General features: G+C 45.3%; 1 protein-coding gene across 1 annotated transcript in view; it reads left to right on the top strand.

The window, feature by feature from the left end:
* Positions 1-12,022, top strand: part of CARD14 (caspase recruitment domain family member 14) — a 123,131-nt gene that overhangs the window by 33,795 nt on the left and 77,314 nt on the right. The window contains exons 7-9 of the mRNA XM_075349695.1: positions 2,318-2,443; positions 2,639-2,791; positions 5,432-5,566. Of these exons, the coding sequence (XP_075205810.1) occupies positions 2,318-2,443; positions 2,639-2,791; positions 5,432-5,566 (414 nt within the window). The remainder of the gene's footprint in view (positions 1-2,317; positions 2,444-2,638; positions 2,792-5,431; positions 5,567-12,022) is intronic.

The raw sequence follows: 12,022 nt of genomic DNA, 5'->3' as shown, positions 1-12,022 counted from the left end.
ATGTTGCTTCTGTATTGCCACATAATCTTCTTTCCTCATGATGCATATAATTGTTTGTAAAGATGAACGACGCACCTTCAGGTATCTGGAAATTGCACCCAAAGATGAACCAGACTTGTGCAAGTCCACAAGTCTCCTCCTGACATCTTGGCTGATTTCTTTTAACTTTCCCATGATACTACACAAAGAAGCAGTATGTTTCAGGTGTGCATTAAAAGATATCCACAAAGACATGACATCATCATATGGGCTGTCCCATATTGTTTAAATGCACAGTACTCTATTTGCATGTAAACTTTCGACTTTACAGAAAGTAATAAAAATGCCTTAAAATGTTTTCTCTCTCTCTCTCTCGCTCTCATTATTCTGGAATTTGGCAAATATAAATCATTTTGGTTCCTTATTGACCTAAAACAGGGAAGGTTTATTCTGATTTCATGTCAGATAGTGAGAAAAACATGCATATGTGTCTTTTTAGATATTGTATGTAAACTTCTGGTGGAGTCATATCTCCCTGTTTTGGTCAGTATATTTCTCATAGATAGTAAACTTGTGAGCAGGGCCCTCACTCCTCTTGTAGCTGTTGAATTGTGTTATTCTGTGATGTCTCATATTGTCTGTACATGTCCCCTCTGAATTTCAAAGTCATATGAAATCTATTGGCACAATAGAAATAAAAATTATTATTATTATTATTATTATTATTATTATTATTGACTATTATCACCAAACACACAGTATACATGTCAAAATAAGGAAATACCCTGTTTCAATGAAAATAAGACCTACTCCAAAAATAAGCCCTAGTATAATGCTACCACCAGGGGGAGCCAGAGCTCTGCAGCAGACGACACTACACAGAGCAATGAGAACCAGGAAGGAAATGCACAGCGTTCTCATGCACTGCCTAATCAGCACAGCTGAGAAGCAGAGCTGCAGAGCATGCAAGGAACAGTCAGACAGGCTGGGTCAAACACCGTACGGGCAGAGCAGGACCGGAGGAGCAAGCAGAAGCGAAGTCAAAGTCAGGCTAAGGTCAGTACCGGAGGAAGCAACAGAGTGGGGAATAGGAGGGGGGACACAGGACAGGAGGGACGACCAGGGGACAGAACACAGACAAGGGCACGGGGGCACAGGAACAGACAGATCAGGATATCACTCACAGGACCAGCAATCACAGGCAAAGCAGAGCTAAGCTTATAGCCGGCGCTGGTTCACTGGAAGTGTCAGCTTTTAAGGCATCCAGGGGCCGGAAGTGAGGCCTGAGAGAAGGCTCCGCCCCCTAGCCATGTGGATAGGGAGGCGAATCATGACACCTAGTACCATTTTTCAAGATTTTAGGACTAAGCTTCAAATATAAGCCCTACCCCAAAAAAAATCCCTAGTTACAGTTCAGTAAAGTTCATACAGTTTACAATTTATTCAAGGCTATATATCATTTGTGAATAGGTCTTTTTTACTTGTTTTCTGGTAGTTGCCTGGACACTTTTTGATTTTTGTTCATGAATACTGGTAGATTCTTGTATATTGAAAAAGGAAATAGGTTCTCAAGAAATTCATGATGGCATCAATGTTGGAAAGTTTTGATGATGCTCCAGAATGTGATAACATGATTATATTAGAATAAATATTGGGTTTTTTTATTGGTCAGGTTACAGTATAGATGTAAATTTTTGTTTATGGACAAAAAATCCCCTGAAAATAATTATAAGATAATTCATCTTTTGGATCAAAAAATAATATAAGCCCCTGTCCTATTTTCGGGGAAACAAAGAAAGTAGAAAAAGTGTAAAGAAACAATTTTTAAAATACTCCTTTTGTGTTTTGGAGCCTTCTCTACCCCTCTTCCCCCAGGTTTATAGATATTTATGTGTAATTGTGAATGAGGCCTTGTGTGTCTCTAAAATATTCTCTTATCTATTACAATGTTTTCATTATTTGAACCTCATGTGTTGTATGATAATGATAAATGTGTATCTATATTTACCTTTTCCACGGAAAGAAAGAGAATATCTGAATGTTTTTACCTTTAAGTCAATTTGTTATTGCTTTTTATCTAACCATCAACTTTACTTATACACTGATAGTCTGAAAATCAGAAATACGGTAATTATGAGCTCAAGTAAGAAGATAGGAATAACAAAATTTTACATTGGGTGCCCTTACTTTTTCATATTATTGTACATGATAGTTCTGCAACAACATTATCCATTTTCTTCCTAGATCACGATAGTGCTCTCATAATATTGAGAAAAACTTCACTACTTCACTACTGTCTTGTCCAAGTGATAATATCATGGATATTGTATTTTTTTAGTGGAAAGAGGAAAAAGAGACAATGCTACAAAACTGTCGAAATTTACAGGATAATTATGACATCTTGAAGAAAAAGACAGAAGCATTCCATGATCAAGTGTCTGAACTTCAGAAGGAGCGTGACCAGGTACTAAAGTGTTAAAAAAGCTACTCTACTAAGTTATCTGACTTTTGAATAAAAAACAGCAGTAAAGAATTAATACCATTCACATTGTAAGTTTGCATGTCATTCTCATACTATATTTGCTTCAACTTTGGAACAACTACTAATGTGACTTGTTTGGTTCTTTTAGCACATTTTTTTGTACTCTTTCATTTGCAGGCATACAGGGCTAGAGATATGGTTCATGCTGAGATTTCCCAGTTTTTGAATGAGAAGGATTCACTAAGAGAACAGGTTATGAATCTTACTGAGTCTAACTCGGAACTCAAACAGCAGGTTCGAAGTTTGGAGGCACACCTACAGATATGGATGGTAAGATCAGATTTGGTCATGCAAATTTGGAAGAGGGTCAGTTTTTTTTATAGATAATAATATTTATTCACTTATATAGCGCTATTAATTCCACAGTGCTTTACATACATGATCAACACTGTCCCTATTGGGGCTAACAATCTAAAGTCCCTATCAGTATGTCTTTGGAGTGTGGGAGGAAACCAGAGAACCCAGAGGAAACCCACACATGGAGAGAACATACAAACTCCTGGCAGATGTTGTCCTTGATGTGATTTGAACCCAGGATTCCAGCGCTGCAGGACTGCAGAGCTAACCACTGAGCCACCGTGCCGCCCATGGCTGGACCTTTGTTCCCAAACACCACACCCCACATGAGCATGGCTCAGAGAGTGAAACATAGAGTTAAATTTAAACAGGTTTTACTCAAGGAGAGGCAGGCAACTGTAACGGTTACACTTTCATGAGAAAAATTCAATAAACAGTTTAAGAACAAAACAAGCAAAAAAAGATGAGTAGAGACATTAAGTTTCAACGTAAAAAAAGGGGCAAACCAAGCATTACACAATAGTTTATGGAAGTTGGGTCATTGAATCATAGTTGCCTGTTCTGGCTCCAGCAGTGGACCTTGTTACCTTCTCCTTTGGCCGGCTCTCTTTTTACTAGTCCATTCCAGTTTACTGTGTTAGCTGGTGTAAAAAGCTATGAAAGTCACATAATTTTGGGGTAACCCGAGACTGCACTAAAATTATGTGTCATGATGTTTATATGCCATAATCGCCCACCTCTGATAAAATGGGTAGTGCTGGAGTGGGATGGTGACGTCTAGTGGTGAAGTTTGCTATGCCACAAATCTTACTCAGGGGCTGGAGTAGGATTTTTGTTGAAGGCACACTGAGATGCATGCTACTCGTCTGGCGGTCCCGATTCATGAAGAGGCATACGCCTTTTCATAAATCAGGAGCAACTGACTCAAGTGAATCCCCTCATCAAAGCTGCCATGAACAACGTCATTCTTGATGTATCAGCTCCTAATTGTGTGGACTTAGTTCACTGCAGTAGAAGAGAAATGGTGCTCATTGCTAGTGTGCACTCCACTTGTTTGGCTTATTGACTGTAAGAGGAAACACATCTGGGAATCTCTAAATACATGAGTTACCTTTATCCATCTATGCTGTCTTTGCATGATTGCACCTTTTTGACCATTTTTGTATATTCATTTTTCTTTTTGGTCAGACCCTCTATTAAAAGAATAGGTGTTTAATACGGAAAGTATAGAGGGACAGTCAACGTATGAGCGGAAGTGCAATATCGAATGTCTGTATTAGGGTACCAATCTCCACGGCTTGGCAGCAGTATGTGACAAAACAGATTAGGGAAAGTATTTTTCTCATGTTTGTCCTCCCAAGCCTCATCTACCCGGTCAGAAGCATAATCATTTCTATTAGCACTTGTACATTTACCATTTTCTATGTCCCTGAACATCTAACGTGTGCTGGTAATTTCTTAGATTGGTGTTGTGTACCTATTGAGTAACACCTTTTGACCCAATTGCCCATTTTTGTGTCCTATATATGCAACATTGGAGAAATTTACATCAGACTCTTCCTATATAGAGACAGTATATTTCTTTGGTGCCATTTTTTATATATTTTTAATGCATGTCTAATAAAAATATATTTTTATAAGTGTATTTTTTGGCTTGTAGGTACTAGATGCTCATGGCCACATACTGATGTATTCTTGTCTAGTTTTTTTTTCTGGATGGGAGACAGTAAGTGTCACTGCTGTCATGATTCCTCTGTGCGGAGCATCTTGCACCCAGGTGATGCTCTGCTGCACTACAGAGCCGGCAGTGACGTTATTCCTTTGTGCAGAGCATTTTGCATATTTGGAGATGATCTGCTGTGTTTCTCTGAGTACTGACTGGCAGGTTGTTTCACAGCCCAGGATTCCATCCATGTTCTGGTAGGTTCTGATTGGTCAGGTATTCCACCTTCCTGGTAATTGCTCTGTTTCATTACTGTGCATGCTCTCCCAGAACTTCGCCAGTCATACTTCCTGGTTCTGTAGTTGCGCTCTTGACTTTTGTTGTACTTGTTCTGATCTGAGTTTCTTGACCGTTATCTGACCACGTCTCTGCCTGCTCCCTGTTTTTGTCGTTACCTCCTGGTTTTGGACCTTTGGCCACTCCCTGACCTCATCTGTCTGCTACCTGAATCTATACGTACTTTCCTGGAATTCTGACCCTCGACCTGTGAGTTAACTGCGGTTCTGTTTACTCCCTGTATCCTGACGTGTTCTCCTGTTACCTGACCCTGGCTTGTCTGACTACTCTACCCATACTGTAAGTAGTGACTAGCATCACAACTGCTCTGGGTTTTAGAGAGCAATTTGAGTGACTATATAGAGAAGATTCATGTTAAGGCTTCCAGTTTTATTCAGGAGGTGCACTGTTGGAAACAATGTAATTGTATAACCCAGCTTTCTAATTTGAATGATAATTAGCTCCAGTGGGGAAGCGTGAACTGAAGCAGTCTCCTTTTTCAATAATCATAACATGTAACTAAATTCTGGATTTTATACAAGTTGCTGTGCATTAAGTAGTTAAATGATAAGATTTAGCTGAAATATTTCTTATTCTCTGCATTTCTCTGATAGATGGGAAAAGACTATCTAGAATCCGCAGAGCAAATATCCAGCTGTCAGAAGTTTAAACATCAAAGGCTTGTGCGTATGGATGCAATTTGTCCTACTGGTGACGGTGACAAGGGGTCCTACTGCAGCACATCTGAGGTTTGCTAAATCATTTTGGAATGTAGTTAATGTTTAATTTACCATATATTATCTTTTCAACAGATTAAACTTTGCTGCAGTATGCAATTCATGTCATGAATAGCACTGAGATGCTATTTTGGCAACAAAATAACATCCCTAGTGAATAATTAATGCTACTGCCCTAACAATTATATGTTATTTCTAGCACTGGGTCTCCTAATGTACGATGACCCTGGTGCTGCTTTAATCCGTGTACCCCCTGCATTGGAAAATGCCATCTTTTCAGCAAAATATACAACTAGGTTTTTTGTTTATTTTTTTCAGTGTAGATGCTATACCAATCAGGTGCAAACCTTCGCTTCATAGCTTCTTTCAGTGTATGTTATGCACTAATAGATTTAATATTATTAGCATTTTAACGATGGATGATACTGGACAATTGGATGATGTTGAAGGTCCGGATCTAACAAAGGTCAACAGAGCACTGGAAAATCACGGCTCGGCAAGTGTACATTGACATCTAACTTGATATCTCTTAATAACTTATACAACACTAAAAAGTTGTCTTGAAGGGCTTGGCTTCTTTATCTTTATTTTAACATACACTAATAGTAAGTGTACGAGAGATCCAAGATGGCAGCCGACAGGGGAGTACGTGCATGAGGGAGATCCATCACAAGCAGAGCCCATTCATTCCATCCAGCTACTGCGGAGCTCTCTCTGACACCCTAATACCCACGGATTGTCAGTGCACCCAGGGGGGAAAACCATCTTCCCCAGAATCTGCACTGGGTATGACGTAATTTAACTGCCGAATCCCAATCTGCACCCAGAGGCCTAGCTGAGGCCTGCAGCATTGGCAGCCAAGATCAATTTACCTGGCTGTGCTGTGCCCCAGAGACCACTGCCATATACACCTGGCAGGATCACCGCACATCGCCTCCTTATCGCCTGCGGTGCCTGCTACCCAGGGTGAGATTGACAAAGTTGAGGCAGGAGCTGAGGGAACCCACAACCGCTGCCATCTTTAACTCCAGGATCAGAGGCCTCCCAGAGGAGATGGGTAAGCATGTACCTGTGCTCGTGTCCCGAGTGGCAGCCACAATCGGGGCCTTGTGCCTGACTCAGACTAGGCCGGGAGACACATTCTGTAGCATGGGCTGAAGGAGGTGAGAGCTGGATGCTGCCATCCTGAGGTACCACTGCTCTCTGCACACCAGGAAGTCAGCGTGTGCGCACTCCAGAAGTAACTGTCTTGCTGACTGTGGCTCCTGCTTCAGACTGGCAGCCAGAGCCCCACATAGGGTGCTTTAAGCCCCACTCCCTCCTGCACATCTCCACATTTCATCTAGAAAGCTTAAGTCCCAGCATGCAAGGTAAACATTGGGAAGCTTCCTATCTATACCGAAGACACAGGACTTGGGAAATTAACCCTCCACTAGACATATTTAATTAAGCTCAATCTTCCAGCAGTGCTGCTGCCATCTGCTGTCCACCATAGTAAAAAGCATAACCTAGGGAAGCTGTTCCTATTTGGTGCCAGCGCTGCCATCTTGTGGACACGAAGAAGTATTACAGCAAATCTTCAGGGGTTTTTTTTACATTCCCACATGCAAAACCATAAGGGTTCTCACTAAGTCCATATGTGGGAGATGAGTTAGAGATCTCCGGAAGTCAAATTCTAGGCAGTGATTACTGCTTTTTATACGGTGCCTGGACATATTTGCCTGGATATATAACGGATAAAGCCTTACTTCATCTGGGGTCGCCTTCCATATTGTTATTGACCCCGGTCAAAATCGGAACATTTCTCTACCCATCTGTTGCCTGGTCTTCATCTCTACTGTCAACTCGCCTCTTAAGGTGCATCCTGGATTAAGTTTTCCCTGACCACTCCTGGTGCCTCAGTTCTCTGTCCTGGCTATGTAAGCCTTCCTGATTGAGCTCCAGCTGTGGAGACCCCCCTTTCTTCTACGTACATACCTGGTGACTCTATACTTTCAAGGTAGCCGTTCTATACCCTCATGGATAAATACGTGAACTCTGGCAGCTCCAAATCTATTAAAACTAGGGATCAAGTTTCTAGATCCCCTCCCAAAGTAACCGACTCTAATCTCATCATGTCAGAGGAATCTCTGCAGTCCATTGCCACATCTATCATGGCGATGCTCATGCCGGCGATTGATTCTAGACTCCAGGCATTTCAATCTTACTTGGAGTTAATCATTTCTCAGCTGACTGACCACACCAACAAAATTTTGGTGTCTGAGCAGCGTATCTCTGATTTGGAGGACAACCTGCAGTCTTATCCTGCTCAATTGGAGAATAATGTTCAAAAGTTGGGGCAGCTTCTTGAGAAAATTGATGACTTGGAAAATCAAAGTCGTCGTAACAATCCTTGGCTCATTGGCGTCCCAGAGTCGGTGAAGGACCTTCATCATCTTACTTCTTCATGGCTCCCGGAGGCGCTTAACTTACCTGATCTTCCTGGTTCCATGGTGGTGGAGAGAGCTCACAGAGTGGGGCCCGAACGTTCTGGCTCAGCGGCTCGCTCACATCCTGTCATCTTTAAACTGCTCAATTACCTGGACAAAATGCAGTTGCTCCAGGCAATCCATGCCTTATCATCACTGCAGTACGAGGGTCATTCTCTTCTCCTGTCCCAGGACTTCTCCGCTTCAGTGGCTACCAAGCGGTGTGCCTTTTCATCTGTCTGCAAGCTGCTACATGACAAGGATATCTGTTTTGCCCTCCTATATCCTGCTCGTCTATGGGTAGTGCTACATTGAAAACCTGTGTTCTTATTGAACAGCGAGAATATTGCCTCATTAATGTTTATGCATCTAATACTACTAACTCTTCCTTCTTCTCCAAACTTCTGGAAGTGGTTCATGGTTGGCATTCCACTAACATACTGCTCAGTGGAGAATCATATGCTCTTCTTGACTCATTTATTGATTGATCCACACCTATGCCTGCATCTCATCCCTCCACTGGAGCAATTCTTCTGGATAGACTCGACCTAGTTGGTACTTGGAGATCCTGTCACCTCACGGAGAGAGAGTACACCTTCTACTCAAGAGTTCATAACGTTCATACTCGTATTGACTATTGGTTAACTTCTGCCCCTCTTCTTTCTTCTCTGAAAGTGGTATTCTCCTTTCTGTCATCTCGGATCACTTACCAGTTCTGCTAACTTTGAAAATTCCTACCAGTAAAACCGTATCTTTTTGTTGGCGCTTTCCTTCTTATCTTTACACCTTTGTTGATTTCAAGTGCAACCTGACCGGTTGGTGGGAGACCTTCATGGAGGACAACCTAAAACATCTGGATTATATTAACCTATTTTGGGTCACTACCAAGACACTGCTCAGGGGACACATTATCTCTTATGTTTGCCAGAAGAAAAAGAAACTGTTGGCCTCCCTGCAGTCTCTCTTGGACTGGCTCACTCAATCATATAAGGACTTCAAAATATGTAACACTCCCGCTTCTAGAGAGACCTACCTTACAGCTAAGCAGGATTTGAATACATTTCTCATTCTTGATGCTGATAAAGCTTTTGATAGAGTACCATGGTCTCACCTTATATGAACTCTTAAGTATAGATTGTTTGGCTTTATCTTCTACAACTTTGTGTGGACAATCTATATATATAATTGCCTTATTTTGTCTGTCTGTCTGTCTATCTGTCTGTCTGTCATGCTCCGAAATTGTGTCCTTACGGTGACACAAAGCTGATTGGCCGCTGGGCTCGCGATGGCCCCGCCCCCCCCACACGGATTGGCCGCTTGCCCAGGCTGCGCCCCCACACGGATTGGCCAGCCGCTCGCCCATGCTCCGCCCCCCCCACAGATTGGCCTCTCGCCCCGGCACCCTGCAGGCATTGGCAATTCGGCCACGCCACGCCCCGCCCCCCTCACGCAATGCACGCTAGCTCTGGCCCCGCCCCCTCCCTCCCCCGCGCATTTCCCGAACTGACACGGCTGTCACGGAGGTGAGTACGGTACTCTCCCCCCCCCCATCCCCCGCGCATTCCCCGAACTGACACGGCTGTCACGGAGGTGAGTACTGTACTCCCTCCCCCCCCCCCCGGCCCCCGCTCCCCGGCCCCCGCTCGCACGGGAGTGGTGTGGATACGTTGGTAACCATGCTCGCATGGTTACAAGCGCTGTCACGGAGGTGAGTACTGTACTCCCTCCCCCCCCCCGGCCCCCGCTCGCACGGGAGTGGTGTGGATACGTTGGTAACCATGCTCGCATGGTTACAAGCGCATCAGGGTCCTGCTGCCTGCTGCGGCGGAAGATCCACACGCACACACACAAACATACACACACATCAGATCACACTCACTCTCACACACACCTCACACACACCTCACACACACCTCACACACACCTCACATCGCATCCACATACTCACAACATCCTGGGATATCGCTTGCTTCTCGGCCTCGATACTGTGCTGTTGTGACCTTTCAGGACCTGACGGAGGATCACATGGCCAGAGGCATGTGATATCTCCTGATGTTGTGAGTATGAGCGCCTAAGTGCGATATCGTCAGTGTCTGTGTGTGTGAGTGGATGCGATCGGGTGTGTGTGAGTGGATGCGATCGGGTGTGTGTGAGTGGATGCGATCGGGTGTGTGTGAGTGGATGCGATCGGGTGTGTGTGAGTGGATGCGATCGGGTGTGTGTGAGTGGATGCGATCGGGTGTGTGCGAGTGGATGCGATCGGGTGTGTGCGAGTGGATGCGATCGGGTGTGTGTGTCGGCAGAGGAGCACGGCGGCTGGAGGAGGCTGGGAGCAGAGAGGCTGATCATGGGGAAGGCTGGGAGGAGAGAGGCTGATGCTGGGGGAGGCTGATGCTGGGGGAGGCTGGGACGAGGGAGGCTGATGCTGGTGGAGGCTGATGCTTGGGGAGGCTGATGCTGGGGGAGGCTGGAAGGAGAGAGGCTAATGCTGGTGGAGGCTGATGCTTGGGGAGGCTGATGCTGGGGGAGACTGGGAGGGGAAGGCTGATGCTGAGGGAGGCTGGGAGGAAGGAGGCTGGGAGGAGAGAGGCTGATCCTGGGGAAGGCTGGGAACGGGAGGCTGATGCTGAGGGAGGCTGGAAGGAGAGAGGCTGATGCTGGGGGAGGCTGGAAGGAGAGAGGCTGATGCTGGTGGAGGCTGATGCTTGGGGAGGCTGATGCTGGGGGAGACTGGGAGCGGAAGGCTGATGCTGAGGGAGGCTGGGAGGGGGAGGCTGGGAGGAAGGAGGCTGGGAGGAGAGAGGCTGATCCTGGGGAAGGCTGGGAAGAGGAGGCTGATGCTGAGGGAGGCTGGAAGGAGAGAGGCTGATGCTGGGGGAGGCTGGAAGGAGAGAGGCTGAGGCTGGGAGGAGAGAGGCTGATGCTGGGGAAGGCTGATGCTGAGGGAGGCTGGGAGGGGAAAGCTGATGCTGGGGAAGGCTGGGAGGAGAGAGGCTGATCCTGGGGAAGGCTGGGAGAGGGAGGCTGATGCTGGAGGAGGCTGGAAGGAGAGAGGCTGATGCTGGCGGAGGCTGATGCTGGGGGAGGCTGGAAGGAGAGAGGCTGATGCTGGTGGAGGCTGATGCTTGGGGAGGCTGGGAGAGGGAGGCTGATGCTGAGGGAGGCTGGGAGGAGGGAGGCTGGGAGAGGTAGGCTGAGAGAAGAGAGGCTGATGCACACACACACACACACACACACGTGCGCGCACTGCACAACACACCACACACACACACACACACACTGGGAACCACAAACAACTGCCCTACACAGACACCCACACACACAGACAACGCTGGACACACACACAACACACAAACACCGCGGCACACACAAATATACGCACATACCGCACAACACACACATTGCACAAAACATACCTCCCCCCAAAACACACCACACACACACAAACCGCGCAACACACACACAACGCTACACACACAGCGCTCCACAAACAACGCAACACACGCAACACACATACAACACCGCTCTCACCCCCGTCACACCCAGACAACACCCAGAACATGTACAGCGCCTACACAAACACTTGGTAACTACACACAACAACATCTCTATATATATATATATATATATATAACAAAAATCATACATCAACTACACAATACGTAAATTCTAGAATACCCGATGCGTAGAATCGGGCCACCTTCTAGTTTATAATAATCCCCAAACCTCGATTTGACTCAATGGCATAAAATCAGCTCCCTTTCCCATTCTGAGAGGCACGAGACAAGGCTGTCCCCTATCACCCTTATTATTCAACATTGCACTGGACCCCCTACTGAGATACTTGGAAATGATCCCTTCCTTTGGTGGCATTGATAAACAGTTTTTATCCCAATTACACATTTGGCAGATTTCTGTCCAAAATGCTTTGTAAGAGGCTATAATTTTTTTATTGTAGTTTGTACCAGAATTGTAAAGCTGTTTAAATATAGATGGTGAC

Source organism: Anomaloglossus baeobatrachus, chromosome 5 (assembly GCF_048569485.1).
Source record: "Anomaloglossus baeobatrachus isolate aAnoBae1 chromosome 5, aAnoBae1.hap1, whole genome shotgun sequence".
Classification (NCBI taxonomy): domain Eukaryota; kingdom Metazoa; phylum Chordata; class Amphibia; order Anura; family Aromobatidae; genus Anomaloglossus; species Anomaloglossus baeobatrachus.
This window is presented reverse-complemented; position numbering and strand designations above follow the sequence as displayed.